This window comes from Rhipicephalus microplus, chromosome 3 (genome assembly GCF_043290135.1).
Source record: "Rhipicephalus microplus isolate Deutch F79 chromosome 3, USDA_Rmic, whole genome shotgun sequence".
In the NCBI taxonomy this organism is placed as follows: domain Eukaryota; kingdom Metazoa; phylum Arthropoda; class Arachnida; order Ixodida; family Ixodidae; genus Rhipicephalus; species Rhipicephalus microplus.
In genome coordinates, this window is record NC_134702.1 from 199,270,173 (window position 1) to 199,295,015 (window position 24,843).

The 24,843-nt window shown below is 45.5% G+C and overlaps 1 protein-coding gene and 1 non-coding gene across 2 annotated transcripts; one reads left to right on the forward strand and one right to left on the reverse strand.

The window, feature by feature from the left end:
- The first annotated feature begins 189 nt into the window (after positions 1-189).
- Positions 190-5,077, forward strand: LOC142804089 (general transcription factor 3C polypeptide 6). Its single transcript, XM_075890659.1, has one exon. The coding sequence runs from the start codon at positions 311-313 to the stop codon at positions 821-823; it is 513 nt and encodes a 170-aa protein (XP_075746774.1). The 5' UTR covers positions 190-310; the 3' UTR covers positions 824-5,077.
- Positions 5,078-20,068: 14,991 nt separating this feature from the next.
- Positions 20,069-20,140, reverse strand: TRNAA-UGC (transfer RNA alanine (anticodon UGC)). Its single transcript has one exon. It is a non-coding gene; the product is annotated as a tRNA-Ala (tRNA).
- Positions 20,141-24,843: the final 4,703 nt, after the last annotated feature.

Below are 24,843 nucleotides of genomic sequence, written 5' to 3' on the forward strand. Positions count from 1 at the left end.
ATAAATACGCACTACGAGTGCTTTGTTGGTCAAAATTTGACCACAAAGAGTGAAGATGACGTCAGCGAGCAGGTGCTGCCTAGCGCCACGCCGCTCGTAGGTTACGGCCCTAGCGGCAGAAGGTATGAACTAGAACGTGGGCGCTGGAAGAGGTGCTCTCTGGGCAGGTCAGGAGTGTAGTAGGTCATGGCACAAACAGCCGTTTACAGAAAGAAAATGCGGTGTTTGACGCGCCTGCCCCTTGGTGAGAATTTATAGCGAAGCGTTATTTATTGGTGGGGATTAACTCGGAGAGAGCAGCTGCCACGGCATGGCCGACGATGAGGAGGACGATGAAATGTACGTCGTCGTTGAACTGAGCGGCGTCATCGATGCCAAAGTGTTGGACCTGGCCGGCAAGCGATGCTCCATTCTCGGCGTTGACACGCCGGAACCCGTGCTCAAGCTCGGCTCGTACCTGTTCACGGGCGAATACAGGGACGCTACCGGGACGTGCGTGCTGTTCGAGGAGACCGAACCAACCGCCGAAAGCAGCTCTACCGAGAGCCGAAACACTAGCTGCCGGGAAAAAAGGCAGAAACTCGCGAAGGAGCTCAGGTACTTCGGCAAGACTGAAAAGCGGCTTCACATGAGTACCTCTTTCCTGCAAGAAAAAGCTAAGACTGCCGAACCAAGACATGAAGCAGCGAAGCCTGATCGTGAAAACTTGTTCGCGGAGAGTCAAGAAGAGGCGATCGGTGAGGCGGCTGAACCTGTGCAGGAGACAGATAAAAAGCCCGATCAAGAAAACTCGCCTACGGAGATGGTGGTCGACGATAGCTGAGAATGTGCCGAACGTGTCCTTCGTGATACACGTTTGAGAAAGTGAAAGCCCCAAATGTACTGCCTGGACGCGTCTCGAATGTGTGTGCTGTAATGGTAGGCTTTCAGCTTGTGTCCGTCTTGTCTCTCCTACTGCGTTTTATCGCTAGTCGTGTGGTGCGAGTGTGCGTTCCCACATTCGTTGGCGAAATGCTTTGCGCCGTGGTCTGTCGCCCGGCTACACTCGTGGCCGTCTACGGGACGATTTATTCTTTCTTTTTTTTTCTCAAAGAAAACGACTGATTTTAAAAGTATGTGAGCGATTTAACCATCTTCACAAAATATTTAGAGATTGCAATGGATACACTTACTCTTCGGGTTACAAAAATTGGAAGTCATTGAGTTCATTTTGTGCCCAATTGGCCTTCTGACCTTTGTGTTAAACTCGCTGCCTACCATGTGCTGACAGAACATTAAGCAGCACCACTGCTTTCCTAGGCGGAAATGTTGTAGGCCCGTGTGCCCAGATTTGGGTGCACGTTAAAGAACCCCAGGTGGTCGAAATTTCCGGAGCCCTCCACCACGGCGTCTCTCATAATCATATGGTGGTTTTGGGACGTTAAACCCCACAAATCAATCAATCAACTGCTTTCCTAGGGTACCATTTTCGTCGGGAATGTAAGGTTCACGTCATGCACGATGCACACTAATGACGAGTCAGTAATGAGTCATCATGCATCTGGGCCAGTTAAAAAAAAAGAAACTGGGCACTTTCGTTTCACGTGAAAGATATTTATATGCTGGCAAATGTAACTGTGCCACTGTGGACAGATGCATTGTGTTTCGACCAACTTGTACAAGAGGTCAGTATACCCACATAGAACTCACCGTATTGTGAACTTCAAATCATATGGAATCTAAACAATGTTTCCGGCCAGGAAAATAGTACATTCTTTGGTACTTGCACTAACTTGTAACATAACGACTGCTGGCTGTGGCTTAGTAGCTGTATGCTTCTGTAAAAATCACTTCGTTTATGCTGCCTTTCATAAAGCCTGTCACTGATGGAATACATCATTGCCAACAAATTTGCTTCCTTGTCTTTTAACTCTCTGGTTTCATAAGAACTTGTCTTTTAATTCTCTTGTTTAATTAGAACTAATAGACAATGATGCCAGGAGAAGGGTAGGGGATGTTATTAGACTTGTAAACTGAAGAAAGAAAAGTGGACGAAAAGTTAACTTGCCATCGGCAGGATCTGAACCTGCGACTCTCAAATGACACGTTCGATGCACTGCCAATGAGCTACAGTGGCAGTCATCCATTCGTCCACTTTTTAGGGTGTATATATGTGCATATACACGTGGAAGTGTCCGTCAAGGCTGCCTGTTGCCATTGTGGCTGGTGTGCAACACTCGTTTCTTCATTCTCTGGTTTGTCACTCGGGTGCAGCAGCAGTGTGATTTCATTCGTTTCTACTTCTCCCCATGAGAATAATTGTTTCCAAGCACTGACAGCCCACCAGCTTAAAGACAGCCGTATTTTAGATATGTTTACACATTTGCAAAATATTTTTCTGAGCATGAAATACTCAATTCCGAAGGAATTCATTACAACAACTGGTTTTCAAAGAATTCTATCAACTCCATTCGAACACATGATGTTCTTTTTCTTCGGCATTTTGCGGGAAAGACATTTCGTTGAGTTTAGCTCTGCAAGACAGAGCTGAGCTCTGTTTTTATTATTTTTTTCTGTGCTCTAGGTGCTAAATTTTGCTACTACTTTGCATTTGTGTATGGTGCCCATCATCAGTTTGCCCACACGGCTAAGCTAAATTTAGCAGCCTGTATGGAATAAAGATGCAAAATTTCCAGACATTTTAAGCGATCGAAAAAAGCCTGGATTTTGCCACGTTTTTTTTTCAAAATTCTGGAAAAAAATGGAAAAGAGAGATAGAAACAACATTTATTAAGAGTCCGGAGATGATAAATCAGGGCGGGCTTAAACCCCGGCCTAGGCATTGGCCGCGAGCCTTTGGGCTCGGGTGGCTTCCTCGGCTCGCTGGACGGCCCATGGCTGTTCTAATGAGGAGCTGAGCGGAGCCGCTTCCCAGCGCACCCTACGGTTCGAGACTGCCTCCTCGTCTGTACTGCTGACTGCGTCATTGAGGCTTGAGCACTCCAATAACATATGCGCCAGGGTTGCCCGGGAATCGCATGCTTTGCATTTATGTGTCGAATACAGGTCAGGGTAACAGAGTGGAAAGATCACTGGATTTAGAAAAGTGTCTGTTTGGAGTTGTCTCCATGCAACTGACTGCTTCTTAGTTAATTTGCTATGTGTTGGTGGGTATTTACGCCTACCGAGCTTGTAGTGCTGCGTAATCTCACTGTAGCTAGTCATACGTTTCTCCAACTCCCACACTTTTCCGCATGTGGCCTCAGTAGAGGCGGCATCGGCATGCGCAGCTGCTCGGTTCGTGAGCTCCCTAGCCGCAGCGTCTGCAGCCTCGTTGCCGGCCAAAGGTCAGTGTGTGTGGGCAGGTGTCCATATCACAAATGTATCATTTTTGTTTCATAATCTTTCCGCGTTGATCGTCAATATTCGCAGCGCCTCCTGGGACACCAAGCCGTTAGCATAGTTTTGTATCGTCACCTGCGAGTCGCTGATCACTATTTCGACCTCAGTGATGGCCACCTCCTCGGCCGTCTCAGGGGTGCTGGGTTTTAACCATAACGCTCGTCTTGCATTTGCCTTCGTGGTCTTTAAGCAAGCCTTAGGATTACCAAAAATGGAAAAGAACAAATTTTCTTTAGCATATGGCAGCAGTTTATTCCTAAGTGTCAAAAGTACTAACTTTCATTACGTAAATAATAGAAGTGAAACGCTTTCTCTATTTTCACTAACGAATACGACATTTCACTGGCCAAAGCCTGGTTGGAAGCATCACTACAAACACATTTAGCCTTATGTGAATGGGTGCAGGTCCATAGAATTGTTACAGCACTTAGAACAAAGAACCCAGAAATGTCTACTTCGTCATGGTTTCGACTATAGAAACATTGATCAAGATGCTAAAAGGATCAAGTTCAAACTCTTATTCAGAGTCGGTATCACTGGCTTGATCTGTAGCTTTCTTTATCACTTTAGGATGCCGAATTTGGGAAAAGTGTAGCTGCTGTTGCAGTGCTTACAGAGTTTCTCGCCACCACTCTCCTTGATCGTGAAGTGCATCGGCACGTCAGAAATCGGCCCAGCCATTGCAGAATCTGCTCGCACATGACTTTATAAGCGGACTTCTTTCACAGGTCGCTCAAGTGTACGAGAGAAAGTCAGAACTGAACGATAACGGGTGCCAAACCATCAGACACTGCCCCTAGCATGACCACACGCGAATGACGAAGCTCAGCTAGACTTAAGTTAAGCCGACGCTGGAGCTGATTTTATGTGATGTCGACGGCGAGGGGTCAGCCGTCATTTGGTGTTTTGGTATCATGTGCGATATTTTGGTTTCACGTTCAAAGCTGGGCATTGCCTAAGCTTTATTTTTGTACCTTTTACTCCACAAAAATTCCGGCCAATTTTTCCAACTGTGCTGAAAAAAAAAATGTTTTTTCCGGAATTTTCCCATTTTTTTCTACATTTCGAATGTTTAGTATGAACCTTATGCCTGTTAATATATTTTTTTACTATGATCTCAAAAATGCTGTAAGTGTGCAGCTTTACAAACTATATTTACAACAGATCTAGATTATTAGAGAACCTGATCGTGCCTTAAAAAAAGAAGGGGTGCTGCGCCCATCTAAGCCATCAAGGCAACACATTTAGAATTTCTTGCCTACTTTTGATTATTATGCTATTATGTGCCATGCATTTGCAAGCATCTTCACATGACTGAAAATTCTGCCACTGTTGCTAGATGAACTGCGGGGCTTGAATATGAGCCTGCTGATTTACAGGACATTTTCCTGCCATCCTTAAGTATTGGTTGAAAAACACAACTGTATATGTATGAACAGAGTTTGTAGTTATGGTAGTTACATAATTTGTTAACTTTGTATTTGTTTTAATAAGGTCATTTATTTTAAGGCATAAAAGAAAAGAGTGGACGTAAAATGTTAATGTAGCATGCTAGGGATACACTGAAACAATGTTAGTTTTTGTTGTTTTTTTTGCCAAAAAGCCTGCTCACCTTATCCTGAAGTTGGTTTAGTTTACTATGCAATGGGATTAGGTTGTATTTTGAAAGCTAATAAATATGTGATTACAGTTACTACTAATAGTTAGATATGTGCTTCAGCTGCAGAACCTCACGAATCCAACTCACAATCAGGCCAGGGAGCACTGTTTTCATTATGCAAAGGCGTAGGGCAACTAAAAGAGCTTTGATCGTTTCCATCAATCTCGCTGCCGGTGTCTGGGAGCCCTTGTGGTTGTATTTTTATGATGTTTTATAGTGAAATTGGCACAGAACGATATGGGTAAGAAACATTGTTATCAGGTTATGCAAGAATAACTTTAAAAAAATTTTCATTTTGTACATCATGAAACCTTTCCCTCGAGGCGGTAGATGTATCATCTCTAAGCGTATGTAATCTCTAGGCGGCGGATATATAGCATACCTCGCTTGTAATATGCTGGTATGCACCACACACGATTCACTGTTTATATTAACCCAAGGACAGCAAAAATACACGGGAACTTTGGGCCCATAATTTATTCATTTGCACCTGCGATTAGGTTTTTTGCAGGGGAGCTTTTCTATTAAAAAAACTCTGCTATTCTTGAACAAAAATTATGAACCGTTACGTGCTGTTATAGTCCTCTTCTGCTTTGTTCCTAAAGCATGTGTGCTGACACTTTCGGTCGGGGATGCAATACTTCTGATCTGTGAGAGCACGAGTAGAAAGAAGAAAAGGAAAAGGAGATAGAAAAAATATGGAGCAAATGAAAAGAAAGTGTAAGTGAGAAGTAAAGGAGGAGAAAGAGAAAGAAAGAGACAGAAAAGACATACAAAAACCTAGCGAGAACCAAGAAAAAAAAATTAAGAAAAATAAATGGAAACAAGCAAAAATCTTGCGTAGCTTATCAGCAGCCATAAAAACATAGAACGCTGCATCTGCTTGCGCATGCGTGAGCACAGATTAAATCGCGTAAAGATGAAATCAAATGCCTTAACAGTTATCCATCATGTAGACCACCATGCATGCCAGATAGATGGAGAGAGAGGATTTATTAGAAGGCAGAGATGTCAGCCTGAGCTAGTTTGATCTAGCCTGCTCACTTATTGCATGGGCATACACAGATACACTTCCGTGCCTTTTTTCTTTTACGTCGCTGTGCGCATGTTCGGTTGTTAGTAGGCGTTTGAGGTGTCCCCACTTCTCTCTTTGGTCCGTGTTTGCATTCCCTATCTCTTTTAGAACGAATATGTACAAACTGGCTCAGATCTCTTTAATCCTAAACACCTGGTAGCATTGCCAGGCAAAAGAAAGAAAGTCGGGAGCTTCTCGGCTCTTGTAATGCGTTGATAGAGAAATAAGTTGAAATGAAATATACAAAAATTGCCATATAGGGGAGAAATTGACTGAAGTGGTCAGCACGTGCAAAAATGGGCTGGACATTCAAGTTATGATAAAGTGCAATGATGAATCAGTTTAGACTGATTAATTATCTTGTGAAAACTCCACCTTTAATAACTACACTATCATAAATTTATTAATGAAGGTCAGAGCTTCTGACTTAAAATTCGCACACTAATAAACTGAAAACTGTTGTTTGTGCAAAATTTTACATGCACATATGATACAATGTGTTGCAATAGTTTATGTAACACAGAGGTCAATGTAATGGGTCTCTAGTCAATGACAGATGAAGCCAGATATAAAAAGTTTAATTATTTCAGATATCCTCCAACTATAGGGAACAGACCATGGATCAACGGCGGATCCAGAGGGGGTGGGCAGTTGGGGAAATCGCTCTCCCCCGAAGCCTGTCAGCACCCCTTCCCCTCTCTTCAGTGCTGACGATCGACCTGCTATCGCCAGTTACAACAAATTAGTGGGACCACTGTGAGCACACATTAACAGTAGTTATGCTATTATAGGGTTTTTGTGCTAGTAGAAACAAAGTAGTCATGAGCACGCCCACATTTCAGGTGTTAATTCAAGTGACCTCTCCCCCCCCCCCCCTAAAATGGGTGGCCCTGATATCCGCCCCTGCCTCGAATTAATGCATTGTTAAAAAATACTGGCTACAATTTGACATAATTATTAAATGCGAAGCATTTCTTAGCAAACTTTGGCGACTTTGAGTCTGTCTGTCTGTCTATCTATCTATCTATCTCTATCTATCTATCTATCTATCTATCTATCTATCTATTCATCTATAGTATATTTATTTAGTCAATACTGTGGGCCTTTTCAGGCCTATACTGGAGAGGGCATACAAAGCAAATAAGACTTCATATTGCAGAGATGAAAAAGAAAGGGAAAATAGGCAATACAAACTAACCGCAACAAAGTTATAACAGCATCAAAGCAATAAACAATTACAATTCTGTAAATAAATAAACAAACAAGGCTTATGCGTTTCACCGTGGGGGGGGGGGGAGAAAAGAAAAAAAATCTAGTTAGCATGGCAACATCAAAGGATATCTATAGATAGATAGATAGCCACCTATCACTTTTAGCTCTTCTGGCCCTTTCGATGATGGGGTCTAAACCAAAATTTTTATGGCATAACATCACTGTATGACGAGCGTAAGTGACTAGTCATAATATGAAAATCATGACATGTATGTCATCAATGCCATAATTTACATGTCATGGTTTTGCTGCACTTGCGGTGTTATTGTTCACATGATATTGCAAAACTGGTATGGTATGACATGACTGCATGCCGAACATAAGTGGCAGGCCGTAATGTGGAAATCGCAACATGCATGTCATGTAAGTCATGACATGCACGCCATACGCTCATGGTGCGCTCGCGGCCGTTTCGCTAGCTTCACATATACCAAATTTGGTATTACGTGATGGGAATGAATGACGAAGGTATATGACTGGTGCAAACAGGATAATCATGACATGCATGGCATGTAGTGAGAACATCACTACATGCCACGCTCATGATGCACTGGCAGCCGTTTTGCTATAGCTTCACATATCAAATTCGATATTACGTGATGTGAATTGATAGTGAAGGTAAATGACTGGCGCAAACATGCATTCTTGACATGCGTATCATGTTAGAACATGAGTACAGACCACACTCATGATGCGCTCGCGGACGTTTCGCTAGCTTCACATATACCGAATTTGGCGTTGCGTGACGTGAATGGATGGTGTAAACATGATAATCACAAGTTTTGTGTCACGTAAGAACATGACTATATAACACGCTCATGATGTGCTCGCGGCGGTTTCCCTAGGTTCTCATATACCAAATTTGGTATTACGTAATGTGAATGGACGACAAAGGTAAGTGACACATCCAGACATGATAATGATATGCGTGTCATGTAAAGCATGATCACATGCTACGCTCATAGCGCGCTCGCGGTTGTTTAGCTAGCTTCACGTACCAAATTTGGTATTACGTGACGTGAATGGACGAGAAACATAAATGCCAGGCGCAAACATGATAATAATGACATGGAAGTCATGTACGGCATAATTTACATGCTTACCACTGCTGGGGCTGGTATTGCGAACGTTAGTGGTGCCGTCGTTACGCGACTCTAAACAGCATATACATGCATCTTAAACGGACACCTGAGTGCGCATAACATTTCCACTTGTGTTTACTGTGTACTAAATACATGCGCCTCGCAGTGTTGCGCTGATTTTAAAGTGACATATCAACCTTCCTTATTTGCGCATCGCATATCATCGATTCCCACTGCACGTGGGATCTGCCTTTTTTTTTTCCTCAGTAGTTGTGTGAACTGATTCAGTGAGCACTGGGAGCCAAGCAGCTACAAAGACAACAGCTTAATTCTATTCACCTGTGAGTGATTTTGATATTGTCACGGGTTGAGAGTATAGAAGGAAGAAATGTATTTACAAAGTATGCAGACAAAGATAGAAGCACCTGCATCTGATGATGATGATGATGATGACCTATAGGTATGGCTCACATCGATGGCGGAACACAAACAACACAAGCGCTATATCGTTCGTCGTCATTGTCTTTCTGTAGCGTTTTTATTCCTGATGGCTTGTAATGTATAATATATCGACAAAAGCAACAACGAGTGTGTTGCCCACCTTAACATCTATAAGGTTGAGTGTAATTTGCAGTGGTCAGAGGAATTGGTGGGCAAGTGATTGATGCAGCGTCACATACGGGAGCTGCATCATGTAGTTTAGCCGAGGCAGGTCATTCGTTGCGATGTTAAACTGGTTGGAAATCGGGGCGAGCGAGATGATGGGCAATGGGATAGGGGCAAACGCGACTTACGACAATGCGGGGATAGTGAACGACGACGATACGGCATGGAAGGAACATCATGACTAGCGGTTTCAGGTGGCTCACCCGTAAGGTTGGAAGCATCGGTGGTTATAATCTCTAGGCGGCGGTTGTAACCATACGATTCCTGATGTCAATATCTCCGGCTGTTGAAATATGGCAGGCCACGTGGCCAACACGATGGCAGTTGAAGCAAATGGCGGTCATCGGAAGTCAACCACTTGGCGGGATTATGAGGGCGCATTGGAAGGCTTCCTGGGCATATGGACATGCATGAGGATTGACGGTGGTCCATCTGTCAGGAGGATGCAGCGGTGTACTTAGAACCCAGCTAGGTCAATTGGAAAGTTCCTGTCGAATGATAGCATGCACAAGCTGTACCATCTGAGAGTTAGAGCCACAGGTACGGGAGCACGTGAAAGTAGGAGCCATAGCTTCAAGTTTCCGGCGGACTGTCTAATTCGTGACGTGCTCTGCAGTTAGCAGCGCCTGAAGAACAGGTACGGCTTCACGAAACGACGTGTTCTATTTAGAACACACAAGAACGATGAATCAGATGGCTTAACATCATTTGTTTGCTTGTTTGTCACCTAAAAGATTTTGGCTCATATACGCACAAGGGGGATTGGCCACACGTACTGTACCTTCTTGTGGAAATTTAAATACAAAGCTTGTGAAAAGCAAGAGAAATCAGATAAGAACGAGATGAATAATAACGTACATTAAAAAGAAAAAGAGAACATGAAAAAGGCAAAACCATTCGGCAAACCAAACTTTAAAAAATTACAAAAAAGAAAAAGGGGGACAAAAAATTGAATTTATCTGGCGGTACTCTTAGCAACTTATTCTTCCGGTTGCCTGAATAAATTTATGTAGCATGAACAGCATAGCACTGTGGCCGGCACCCAAATGAGTGGCTCAAATGATGAAAGGGTGGAGGTATCGAATGCTAATCCCAGCCTACAGATCGGCCTCTCGAGAATTATTCGGCGGAGTGAGGCGAAACGGCAGCACGTGAGAAGGAAGTGGTCTATTGGTACCGGTATATTGTAAATTGCACATAGGTTAGTCAAATAGAATCCAGATTTGTGAAAATAATAATTTAACCGAGGAACTGTACAGCGGAGTCTTGTAAGGGTCACCTCACATTGACGGGAAAGGCATTTTGCGGTGTTCCATGTGAACTGCAAGTGTCAGAACTCTTCAGATTGTAGGAGCGATGTTTCGTTGTTTTTTTAGATTAAGAGGCGTTTGAATAGTTCTGAAGTAATAAAATAAGAGTGTGGAGCTACTAGTATCACCGGGAAACGGCGAGTCAGCCGTTTTACTTGGTGAAATTCCGACATGCCCGGGTACCCAAAGAAACCGAGCTTGTGACAGGCAAAGCGGTACGAGAGACCCAAATATCCTGAGAAGAGAATACTGCTCGGCAGATATTAAATTCGTACAAACAGACAAGGCATCCGAAATAATAATGACTTGTGGTTGCTGAAACTTAGTTTTCGAAGAGCCAATGTAATCGCCAGAAGTTTTGCGAGATAACCTGGCATGATGTCAGGCGGTGGGAGCGCTAAAAACCAATTTAGCTGGCGAAAAAAAACGCCTACTCCGGCCTTCTGAAGATTTTGCGTTGCATCCGTAGAAAATATCACGTGAGTAGAAAAATGACTGAGATGGTCTTGAAGGAGCCCCTCCTGCAGAACAATCTTTAGAAGTAAATAAGCATTTTCTGAAAAAAAAATCATCAGTCAAGTTCCAACGATCACAGGGTTTGGGGAATTAAATTCTGAAGAGAAACGTGAGGGTTCGAAGTTAGATAACAGAGACTCTACGAAAATGACTTGTAGTCTTTGATAACGACGCCATGGGTGCTTAAAGGAGCCCTGCAACAATTTTTTAGCTTAGTCAGAGAATGAGGCCGATCGGTAGTTGAGGGTCCCGATAACACGCGAGTCAAACGTTATAACGCAATACGTGGCCTGGGATTCACAATAAATGATTAAAATCAGATAAAAATCGCTTTTTCTACTCTCGAGAAATCACGGAAGACGCTCGAAAATCGCGCGTAGACGGTAATTCAACAGCCATCGGCTGTTGAATTACCGAATCTGAATAAGAACATGGCGCACTCTGAATAAGAACATGGCGCACTCGGTCGTTACAGGAGCTGCCACGGGTGGCCACGAGTTGTGCGCGCGCGATCACACAGACAAAGCCGCGTATTCGAAGAAAAAAAATGGCAGCATATCCACGGAGTGAATGATAGAGAGTGGTGCGAAGCATTCGTTCATCCATTCCTTCTTGCTTCCGTCCGTTCATGCGTTCGTCTGTGTGACCGTCCATGCGTCCATCCGCCCATCCGTTCGTGGGTCCATCTATGCGTTCGTCCATGCGTCCGTTCATGCGTCCATCTATACATCTGTTTGTGTGTCTGTTCGTCATTCTATTCAACACTCTATGTACCACCATCTCGCATCTTTTCATCATATATTCCCCGTATCGAAACACCGCCATCTAGCAGACATTCCAAGGACTAAACGAGAGGTGGCACACGCACACTTTCTTACGGCTTGCGCTTCGGGTCTACTTTCCACCTTTAACCACCTCAAATTCGTGGTATACACTAGTTCACTGTATTCATGGCACTGCGGCCCAACGCTCGCTAAACCTTTCGAAAACCAAGGAGGTTACGCTCAGCGAGTATAACGTAGCAACATTTTCTTGTCAGATAGTGCTTAATGTACATGCCAATGGCTGCTAATGGGAAATGAGAGACAGGAGAATTCGGCTTTTACTTTCTTACGGCTTGCGCTTGATATCTACTTCCCACCTTTAACCACCTCGAGTTCATGGTATATATTAGTTCATTTTATTCATGGCACCGCGGCTAAATGCTCGCTAAACCTTTCTAAATGTTAAGGAGGTTACACCCAGCGAGTATAACGTAGCAACCCTTTCTTGTCAAATAGTGCTCAATGTACACGCCAATGGCTGCTAATGGGGATCGCAGCGTGTGCGTTAACTAAAAGCCTAACGCTCCTGTCTTTCATTCCCCATTAGCAGCCATTGGCATGTACATTGAGCACTATTTTTTATTGTTCAACAACGCACAGAAGAAATCTCCCACTGGCACCACCTTGGAGGCCAAAAAGTAACAATTGTTACACACTACGAAGGACGAATGGGTGCCGCTATAAGAAGTTTCCCCCCTAAAAAGTGCACGAGGCGCGCGAGACGTATTTTCTTTGCCCCTACCATCACTCCATGCTCCAGCGCTTTCGCCGGGACGAGAGAAGAGAGAACGCGATTGCAGCGTGCGAGAAATTTTTGTAGCTCTGCTCGTACTGGACGGATTCTTAAAATGTTCGCGGCCTCGAAATAATGAGGCAATTATCTCTTTTAGAAAATTCATGTTTAAGTAACAACAGTGTTTCAGGACCCTTTTGAAGAAAGGATCAGATTTGATGAAAACTGTTTGAGAACGGGAGAGAGGCCCATCGTAGAGCTTTAAAAATGTTTGCACGGCAAGCTGTCGAAATCTTGCATCAAGTGAAATTATCAGAGCTTCCAAATAAAGCACGCTATTCGCAAGACACTCATAGGTAGGCTGAGACGTAGCCGCAGAGCGGGGACGGCTACACGCTCTCCCATAGTAGAGTATCTAGTACTCTAAATAGTTACCCACTTTTTCTAAGCACAGCTATATTAGAGGTTATAATTTGCTCTCAGCACTTCCGGAAAAAAGAAACCAGCCAAACTACCTAATAGGGAGTACGTAAAGTTTGTATATCATGAGTAACGTATCCCTACGCATCCCTGAATTGTTATTGCGAAACTGGCATAACAATTCTAAGATGCTCTCTGCTTTACGGCTCTTTGATTATAGCGGCCAATTTAAATTTAAACTTATCATCGCCTTTATTTAATCTCCCCACCAACTCATCCTCATCTTCTTTCCTATATGCGTTTCTTCGGCTGATAAAAACTATCGCTTGCTTGTACATAGTGCTGAGATAAAAATGACACTCTTTGTCGTCGTTCTGTACTCACTCTATAACTATCGTCATGTCATACCAATTATCCCAAACTGCCACACTTCCTGGTGGAATCTGCTTCGTCAACGTGGCCCAATATGTCAATAGCATTAGTTTCACAGCAGTATCAATCAACCACAGGGGATCGACTATAAACGCCGTTTCAGTATGATGCTTGTTCGTAAGCGGCCTAGCAAGTGGCTATTGTCTTCGTGCTTCTGGATGGTAAACATGAACATATATTTAGTGTCTCCAGAGCAGCCATCCATGCCTTCAGCGTTCGCGCCGTGTGAAAAAAAAGCCTATCACATACTGAAAAGCAAAATCATCAGCACGCACACTCTCACGTGGTTCCACGCTCACATGGGATCTTTTGAGGAGGCCCCACAAACCTGAATAAGCTGGCGCACTCCAAAGCGTGAGTTCTCATTTTCCTCGGACATGGAGAAATCCCCCGCCAGCCCACAGTTGTAAAGAACAGAGATCATCCGACCAGTTATAACAAAATTACACGGCTTTTTACACGCAAACGAGTCCGTATCTCAGCCTGACATTATTGCATACAATGAATTCCGACATTTATCCTAATAGCTGTTGAATGTACTGCAACAAATTCGCTAGCCTAGACCACATACTCTGGCATTGCCCCTCGTTACGGGGCATGGACCCATCCCCTGAAGACAAGTGGCTATCCTCCTCAGGAGCCCCAATGTCGGAAGTAACAGTGAGCTGTCCAGAGGACCCACGATGTGGCGGGCGAGCTGGGCTTGGCCTGACTGTCCGAGCGTTGGAGTGGCCCGCTGCGTGTTCAGTCGTGCACCTCAGGACTTACAATAAAGTTTCGCATCCATCTATTCTTAATCATTCACATAAAACGCAGCTTCAAGAAACTTACCGGAAGAAACACTTTTTTTAAGTCTGCAGTCATTGGGACTTCGTATCAGCGAAATCACATAATGACTTGTAGAAGCTGAGGGTTAAAGTTAGGACTGGTTTGTAGGCAATTATTCAGCAATTTATGGTCTCTTGCATGTGATAAGGCATCAAATACCACCCTGAGCTTCGTAGTGAACGAGTCTTCACGAATAACCTCTCGGTGCGGCATGCATGTACGCTTCTCATTAGGTTCCCTTTTGGAAGTTACTTGTGTGTGGCCAGAATCAACACATTGTCGGATGGCATGGTCGTACCGTTCCAAGTGGCCCTCTTTGGTAGATGGTCGTCATACAAGGCTCTGAAGGCGGTTACGTGCTACTAAGTAGTTGTCTTGAATTAGCTGTATGTCAGGTTCTTTGCCTGACACTGCATGTAACTTCGTTCTTGACACTATTCTCTAGGAACCAGGACAACGTGCTTGAAGAAGTGAGCTGTTCTTCCTCTGGGTAGGTGCGCATATTATACAAAGTCCAGAAGGACTGCAGATCATCACTGATATCTTCTTGCGTATGTATAACTGCTCTTAATACACATACGATGCCCTGGATCCATATTGAACAAAGGTCCGTTTCTTCACAGGTCTTTGTAGCGTCCAATTCAATGGGGTGTTTAGTCTTTGAATTTATTGACTTCGAATGACTTCATCAGTAATTATCTTCCATAGCTAATTTGATCCTGTCGTGAAGCACATTCCAGGCTCCGCTTGTGCCGTATGAATGATAAGCTCGTCCGCTAATACTATCTTGAGTTCACAGAGGGTTCGGAGAAAGAACTAGTCATTATACGCCACTGTGACATCTTGAAAAATCACTGGTATTGTGACAGCTTCGATGACCTGGGATAAATATGCGGCGTGGCCAGTTGCCAGGCAGAAACCCTGAATTTTACTTAAGCTCCGACCACTACATTGCATTTGCATCCGTCGCAATTTTTGCTTTCACGGACAACGACGCTGACACCGACAACGGCCCTGCAGTTTCTGCGAAGCGAAATTCTAGCGTTAAAAGAAGAAAACTTCTGAGTTTATACCAAGTCATACAGACGAAGTTACCGTGAAGAGTGGGAGGTTTTTATTTTTTGATAAAAAAAGCTAGCATTGGGACGCCTACCTTGCCCGTGACGAATCTTCTTCGCTACGTGACTCCCAGCTTCCGGTCGATTAGCTGGGATGGAAGGCGACCGCCCAGCACTCCCCGTGTTGAGAGGCTGTAGCAGCTCATGATAGCACGCTATCTCGACCTCCGAATAGCTGAAAATGTGTGCTTTCGTACCACCGGGCACTGGATTCGAACTCTGGTGAGAATCTGTAGGATGCGTTCGGGATGTACCTGCAAAATACCGACGCCCTCACAAAACGAAGAATTAGTTTCTTGGTCACGTCGTGAGCGCCATTGGTGTTCGGCCTGATCCTGAAAAAACTGCTGCCGTTACCACTTTTTCACCTCCAACTGACAAGAAAAGTCTTCGACGGTTTCTGGGTCTATGCGCGTATTACCAGCGCTTTATTGAAAATTTCTCTAACATTGCGGAGCCACTATTACGCCTCACGCGTGATGACACACCATTTGTCAGGGCTGACGACCAGCAGACTGCCTTTGTGGAACTACAGCACCGGCTCTCTTCCCCTCCCGTGCTCGGCCACTTCGATGAAGATGCTGACACTGAAGTACGCACTGATGCCAGCAATATTGGTCTTGGAGCTATTTTAGTACAAAGACAAGATGGCATTGAACGGGTAATAGCCTACGCAAGTCGCACACTGTCTCGCGCAGAATCTAACTATTCCACATCAGAAAAAGAATGTCTCGTGGTCATTTGGGCAATTACAAAGTTGAGACCATATCTCTATGGAAGACCATTTAAAGTGGTGACTGACCATCATGCTTTGTGCTGGTTGACCAATCTACAAGACCCTTCAGGACGATTAGCACGAAGGAGTCTGCGCCTACAGGAATTTGATGTCACCATCGTGCACAACTCAGGCAAAAAGCACGAAGACGCCGATACGCTATCACGAGCACCTCTGCGATCCGCCAGTACTATCGCAAAAGAGGACGGCGCCTTCGTGGCAACTGTCAGCGAACCGGATCTGATGTCTCATCAACGAATAGACGCCGATCTAAGAATGATGATACATCATTTAGAAGGTGGCACCGCGCCCATTCCTCGTCTAATGTCGCGAACGTTGCCATCATTTTGCCTACGAAAGGGCGTCTTATACAAAAGGAACGCCGGTGCTGGTGACAGATCTCATCTTTTCGTCGTGCCTAAAGCCCTCCGCGATGACGTCTTATTAGCTTGCCACGACGAGCCCACATCTGTCCATCTAGGCTACTCGAGAACTATAGATCGGGTGCGGCAACTCTACTACTGGCCTAAAATGTCTGCCTGTGTCAAACGCTACGTGAAGGGATGCCGTGAATGCCAGCGTCGCAAGACACCACATTTAAAGCCTGCAGGTAATCTACAACCGATCGATCCACCACGCACACCGTTTGAACAAGTGGGGATGGACCTCCTAGGCCCGTTTCCTTTGTCTTCTTCTGGTAACAAAGGGAATATTGTCGCAACCGAATATTTGACGTGTTACGCTGAGACGAAGGCGTTGCCACGAGGGACCGCATCTGAAGTTGCCAGTTTTTTTATGCATCAAATTGTGCTACGGCATGGCGCCCCGTCATATGTCATCACTGATCGAGGGACATCATTCACAGCGAAACTCTTGGATGATATCTTCAGGTTGAGTTACACAACCCATCGAAAGACGACTGCGTATCACCCTCAGAGTAATGGTTTAACAGAAAGGCTAGACAAAACGCTAGCCGGCATGATCTCTATGTACGTGGATGTGCAGCACAAAACGTGGGACGACATCCTGCCGTACGTAACATTTGCGTATAACACTGCAACGCAGGAAACTACACGCTTCACGTTATTCCGACTCGTTTATGGTCGAGATGGTATAACTATGCTGGACGCCATGATTCCATATGAGGTCATCGAAAAGCTCGACCAATTAGCCCCCGACATCAATGAGTACATTCAGCGCGCTGAGGAAGCACGTCAACTGGCCCGTGTGCACATCCGAACTCAACAGTGCGCAGATGCACGGCAGTACAACATCCACCATCGAGAAGTTAATTATGAACCTGGTGACCAAGTTTGGGTTTGGACACTAATTAGGCGGCGAGGTCTCAGTGAGAAGCTCTTGAGGAAGTACTTTGGACCTTACAAAGTACTCAGACCTGTGAGCGACGTGAACTACGAAGTGGTTCCAGACGGAGGCTCACTATCATCCCAGCGCAGGTTACCACGCCCAGAGACTGTACACGTAGTCCGCCTAAAACCATACTTTACGCGGTGATGCGAACTTTCTTCTTGTGCCAGTGAACTCTTCATGTGAACAGTGAATGCCGTTTATTTCCGATTGCCGGGCCCAGGACGCATTTTCTCTCGTGCACTAATTTGTTTAATGTTTTTTTGTGTTACCTACTTCGACCCACTGCTGTGCACACTTTTGTTTGAGCATCGGGTCGGTGCTCTCTTGGGAGGAGGAGTAATGCCACCTGGTGTTCTCTGCCAGTGAACAGTGGGTCAGTTCTGTGCCGGTGAACGAGAAAGACGAAGACGAGCAACCCGTGCCAGCGGAGACGTCCTTCTTCGTCTCTGAGATTTTTTACAGTCGCGTCCCTTTATACGTTCCTTGGAGCTCTTAGCGCGTGACAATATTCACCTTTGTTGCTTAACCATTGCCCAACTCGCAGGAATACGGTGGAAACAGGTAGTTATACGCTCATGCTGGCAGAGTAAAGTGCACTTCACTTAGAGAAAACCTACATCAATGCCCTATCTTGAGTGTTAAGGAGAACCATCGGATACATTTGGATGTCACTGAAGGTGACGTACCTGGTAATCTTACGATCAATTTTGTAGTCAAAGGGGATGTGGATGGTCCTATTAACCTCTTGCACCTCCAAATAGTGCCTCTTTTTTCTAAAACAGTCAACGCCTTGAGCAAGTGGTTCCTCGCCCTACGGAACAAAACATTCTCGCTACGAACTTGCACGCTGCATAGGCATAACTACTCAATATGCACAAACAATCGGTTGAAATTGGCACGTTTGATTTAAAGCAATAAAACTTTTTATAGATAGGCTACTACTTGCCTACTGCTTGGCATGATACCGACTCCCAGAATTAGAGGAATATGCCGTGTGATGCTTGAGGGGAGACTGTGTAGAGTGGTTTAAACAATAATAGGCATGTTCAATACCAAACAGGCCTTCGGCATGGACCACTGTCTCGTGTGCTAAACAACTCACAATTTATTATTTTGTATTTATTAATGTAACGAAATATATGTGATATAATTCAATTAGCTTCACAATGTCATCTGTATGGGCTGGTTGCACTGCACTTTATCACATGCACAGAACGTCTTTTGAAGACCGCATCAGGACGAATCCGGTGAATCGTAGTAGTGATGCTTGAGGGGAGACTGTGTAGAGTGGTTTAAACAATAATAGGCACGTTGAATACCAAACAGGCCTTCGGCATGGACCAATGTCTCGTGTGCTAAACAACTCACAATCTATCATTCTTTATTTATAATGTAACGAAATATATATAATATACTTCCGATTGATGTAGTCGTGATAGCTCCAAATTAATGGTTCCGCATTTCGCCTTAGTTATTGGCATTAAAACCATTACAACCAATTTAACACTCTCTAAATCCTCAAATAGTACAGCTAGACTTGCCTCACTAGATAAAGTTCTAGCGTTAAACGTTGCCAAGTTCAGATTTCAATGGCAGCCTGTCCGAACCCAGCGATTTATAGCACCCTCTGCGGCGTTGCAGATCTGACCGCCTCCGTGGTCAGTTGCTTCGCAGCTGCTGGGGACTGAGGGCCGTGAGTTATTTGACGTAGTGACCAAATACTGCACCAGGGTGGCCAATTGTTTTCTGGTGAGGGAATGAGTTACCGGTGGTGGTCACCCGTGAGGCCGCAACCCAGGCCTCTTAATGCATTTCCATAACCACGCAGATTTTCTTTTTTAATCTGTTTGAGAACTGCGCGGCACCGGGTTCGAATCACTGACCTCTTGCACGTGAGGCTGATGAACTACTATGCCATCGCGGCACGTCTTGTTTCGTGAAGTAGTTGATGACATATGTGGATATTTGCCAGCCCGTGGCTGCCCAGATGGACGGTGGCACAGGCGCACCACGCTGCTGTTCGTAAGTTTGCCACTGCCGTGTTGTGCGAAGCTGCTTTGAAATATGCGGTGCCGTATTCAAACGCAAGTAGCTTGTTGGTGTTGAGCTGTACGAGGCACACAGAAACGTGCACGCACTGACGAGTGTATGCAGCAAGTTTTACTAGGTGATAACCAAGCGCACCATGCGTTGTCGCGCAGGGCCGCCAGAGCCGACGTAGAGTGCGTGTTTCTTGCATAAAGCCTGACATTGCCGCATTTAACTAAAAGTATAGTCGCCTCATTCGCGCATGGTGCGGAAATAAATAGTCATGATGCACGTTATTATAAAGTCAGCACTACCACTGGACAGCATTGAAAAGCGTCGCTTTTTTAATTGTAGTTGAACAGTGTGTCACTTTTAAAAAAAGTGGAATTATGATGACTGTGCTTTTTTTGCTAGAAGCGTTGAGACAGCAGGAGGAATATGTATGGTTTGGTGAAATAAAGCATAAAAAAATTCTATCACGTGCACGTGCCTGTGATTTATCTTATCCGAAAAAGCCAATGACTTGCCGGAACGCATGCCAGTGACGTTCTTTTTAAAGCAAAAACAATTGCATTCATGGAGGAGCCGGGGTTTGAACCCGGGACTTTTCGCATGCAAAACGAGCGCTCTACCACTGAGCTACACCCCCGAAACATTTCTTATGTGCTTCAAGCTTTAATAAATGTGTATCTATTAGCGCGTGTTCATACTAAAGCATCGTGGCGAGTGAAACTCTGTTATGGCTCTGCTCGTGAGCACGAAAAGCCTGCAGCGCCCGAGGTGGAGGCAGACGTGACGTGGAGCATGCGTAGTGTTCACCTCTATTGTCGCCTCTGCAGGAAGCACATCAAAACCACGCCTTTTCAGATGGTTATGTCGTCCACGTAGATGACGTGGTGGACGTAGGAGATTGCGGTAAGCTTGAGTGAGAGACCTTTCATGATCACTTTGACTAGCGGTGATGGTAGCGAGCCATACGGTATGCCGATGTTTTCTAGGCGCTTGGGATTACTGCAGAGTTGTCCCATGGTTTTAGGGGCAAAACTTCTTATAGCGACACCCGTTCGTCCCTCGTAGCCGCTGTAGTAGTGTGTAACAAGTATAACATTTTGACCTCCAAGGTGGTACCGGTGAGAGACTTCTGTGTGTTGGTGAGTAATAAGTGATAGTGCTCAATGTACATGCCAATGGCTGATATAAGGGGGAATGAGAGACAGGAGAATTCTGCTTTTATTACCGCGCACGCTGCGAATTTTTTATTGTTCAACAACGCACAGAAGACAAGAAAGGGTTGCTACGTTATACTCACTGGGCGTAACCTTCTAGGTTTTAGAAAGGTTTAGCGAGCGTTGGGCCGCAGTGCCAAGAATACAGTAAACTAGTATATAGCATGGACTCGAGGTGGTTAAAGGTGGGAAGTAGACACGAAGCGCAAGACGTGAGAAAGTGCACGTGTGCCTCCTCTCGTTCAGTCCTTGGAATGTCCGCTGCATGGCGGTGCTTCTATATGAGGAATATATTATGAAAAGATGTGAGATGGTGGTACTTGGAGTGTTGAATAGGTGGACGAGCGGACACACAGACAGATGCATGGACGGACGCACGGATGGCTGCACGGACGGATGGACGCATGAACGGACGCAGGTGCGGATGCATGGACGAAAGCAGGGACGGACGCACGGACGGGCGGACGGACGCATGGGCGGCCACACAGACGCACGCATGGATGGACGGAAGCAAGAACAAATGGATGGACGGATGCTTCGCCCCACTATCCATCATTCACTCAGGGGATATGCTGCCATTTTTTTTGCTGTTCTTTGGAAGGGGATCATGCCACCGTGATGCCACTTTTTGCTCTGCATCGCGCGCCTCTCAGGGGAACCACCGTAGAGCGTTGAGATGCCAGTAAGGTTCCGTTGGCTCCAATATGGCAACCATGCCGTTGTAGACGCTGCAGATGTCGTTGTAGACGCTGCAGAAATCGCACATCAAGGCACCATAGCACCATAAGGATGATCGCTGTTCTGTCCATAAGGCAAACTTTGACGTAATTATGACATTTTCCGCCCTGGCTTGGACTACAGGTCTCCAGTAGTACGCGTTCATGTTTAAGAGTATCAAATGCTTTTGCCAAATTCATCACCTGTATTGTGGGTGTGTGCCTGATGGTGCTGATGTCTCGGTGATGTAATGACATCGCGTCCTGCGTGGATAGTGGTTGCCGTACTCCAGTGAGATTGTGTCTGAACACGTGTTTGTCCTCAATGTAGTCTGTGGTGACATTGCGTATGGCGGCGTAATCTGCGACGCTACCGACACGTGCCGTGAGGGAATATGGGGCGGAGATTCTTTTCGCTGAGCGACCTGCTGGGCATCGAAACGCAAAAAACCTGAGCAGTGTGCCGGTTTTGCGGTACTGGCCCCGCCTTAGAGGCTTTATCGAATTTCGTTGTCATTATCTCGATGGAATTCCCATCGAGACTGCGCAGGAGCCGGTTAGATATTCCTTCAGGCGCCCGTTGTGGAGGCTGCATTTTTGATGGAGCCAGAAATGCTGTTGGCCCATGTGCTCGGATTTAGGTGCACGTTAAAGAACACCAAGCAGTCTAAATTTCCGGAGCCCTCCACTACGGCGTCTCTCATAATCATATAGTGGTTTTGGGACGTTAAACCCCACATATCAATCAATCATGAAGCATTTCAATATTGATCGATGAGAGGGGTGAAATACTTAAGGAAGTGCCTTGACCTTTACTGCACAAACTGTTCCTGTGAAGTTGTTGATAAATATATGTTACTTTTCACCAGTTTCAATAAAATTGTCCGTACTGATTTGTAACCCCTCGAAACTCGTGTTCAAAGGTACCATATTAAAGGTGCCAAGGAGAGCACCTGCTACAAGAGATGTTGGTGTTGGAGAGTTCTGATAACATGGCGGGAAAAGGTAATTCTACACTATCGAACTCATGAGTCAACTCACCCATTGAGCTCCACAAATTTCGCCAACCTATGTCGAAAGGTCTAACCAGCTCGTCCTGCTGCAGCCTTTGATATTCAAGGTAAAGGATGACTTACGAGACTGATTTCCTCTCTAGTGGCCAAAGGTAAGCAAAACTTGTGGAGCTCATTCAGACTCATTCATGAAATATATTCAGAGCTTTGGACTCTCTCAGTGAGTCAGGCTCACCAAAATGTTCCTGAACCAGACTCACTCGGGCTCACGCTGAAAAAAATGTTATTAACCGGACACACTCGGACTCAAACTCACCAAAATATTACTCGGACTGATGGCTTGATCTGAGTCTGAGGGCGTCCAAGTGGGTTGGCTCATGTGTTCGTTGGCCTAGAACTAGCATATTTCACCGTGTGGTCAGTTCAGTTTAACACCACTTCAATACAGTGAAAATAACCCCGTCTGCTTGAAAACGCAGCCAAAGTAGCTTTCTTGTTTTACAGACACACGCGTCCTGTGTCATGATTCGCAGTACAACATTGCATAGTGCAGTAATAGTGTGTTTTAGAAGCGCTCATTGCCAGCGGGCGTCAAAGCGCATAATTATTGTATTGACTTCGTGGTTTAAAGCCAGTCACCTATAACAAAAGGCACACACGTTACTGCGCCTATTCCATTAAGGCCTCCTAATGGATGCCTAGCAAGTTTAAAAAGGTTTCATGCACTGTTTGAAGTACGCACTAGAAACAGGATATCTCTATCGCGTTCCACCCTTAAAAGGGAAGCTTTATGGTCCCCCAATCAACCGTTCACTGGCCACCCCGTATAGGTACACACTGGATCGCACGTTTGAAATGCAGTCAAGGGCATGTTTACTTGGCTTGCCCTAGACTTGACGCTTTGCTTGACTCGAGTAAATGCGATGTAAGCAACAGTACCTTCAATCAGTAGGAGAAAACAGTCCAACATCAGCGGCCCACCACTCATTGAAGGCAACGCTTCTCCTTCACATAATAAATAAGAATAATTAAGGCACAATAGCAATTAGGCATTCTAGAGCCATACTGAATTACGCAACATTCGCGCTGTAGCCCCACCCCTCTGTGACGCATTTTCTCGAGTTCCCCGCTAGAGAAGATGCGGGCGGCTTTTTAGGGGCTAAGCACCTTAGGCCATCGGTCATACCTCCTCCGTATGTAGTAATCACCTCTAGATTACGACTTGCTCAATAGATGGAGTTAATTTCCTCACTCCTCGACTAGCTTCTACACTATCTGAAAACGGAAGGTGTTGTCGACGTTCGGAATGGGTGCCCCTCGATGACTCGAGTGCTCGGTGGCAGCGCGAAGGAAGAGCCGTAGTCCGGTGAAGAGATAAATTATTGCAGTACTCAGCCGTGTGACTGGGTCCAAGCACAAACCTCTGCTCTCGTTTCACGTTCAAACACCCTATTTTTAACCCTCGGTTGAACAAAGGGTCTCCTCACAAGCCAATCGCATGTGTGGGCTCGCACCGCCACAACCAATCGCAGAAACACTTTCACAACAGGCACTGCATTCGAAACAAGCACGTTACCAAATATAACACGCGAAGGGATAGGTTCCCCACATGTCACACTTTCTGCCATGCCAGGCCATGTATCAGCCGACCTTCGTCAGTAGCCGTTGGCACGCTCGATCTCCGTCAGCTTTCTCATTAAATGTCGCTTCGTAGAAGCCTCTTTAAACGCGGTGAGTACACAATCAGGCCCGGTGCGCTGACCAGGTGTGCATGCGACAGCGAGGCACCCCACCATCTTGAATACACTGGGTGATGACGTATAGCCGGGCAGAATAAGCTCGTCTGCCTGCCACAACCATGTCTCGGTCAGCCTAGTGGTCACGTTCTGCGGCATTCTCAATGGCACACGTGGATGCCAACAATAACTTAGACGACCGCGCTTGACTTGATTCTTGCAAGACGTGCTTCCGAGTAAGCTTTCCCTTCTTTGTCCCAAATGTGGGGCAACCTTGACGGCTCCTGTCGTGACCCGTATTAACGAGGGAGTCTCTTTTGTTCCCATGCGCGGGTCTTCCCCGTTCTGCTTCACGGAACCGATCGGCGTCTTTTAGTGGACGGGTTAGGAACTCGCCCGGTGCTCAGCAGCAGCCGCATTAGTTGCGCTATACACAACACGCCGCTAAGGAGTGTCTCATACTAATTGATGGCGTTGTGTTTATATGGCCTTGGGAATAATAAAGCAAGATGGTGTGATTAGTTTTCACAGCATATCCACAGAGTGAATTATGATGAATGGGGCAAAGCATCCGTCCATCCGTGTGTCTAACTGTCCGTGCGCCCGGACAGCCGGATGGTTGGCTGGAGACATGGACGGAGTGAGGGACGCATGGACAGAC

Coding starts and splice junctions, on each gene's coding strand:
- LOC142804089 (XM_075890659.1), top strand. CDS start 311: ATGGCCGACGATGAGGAGGACGATGAAATGTACGTCGTCGTTGAACTG.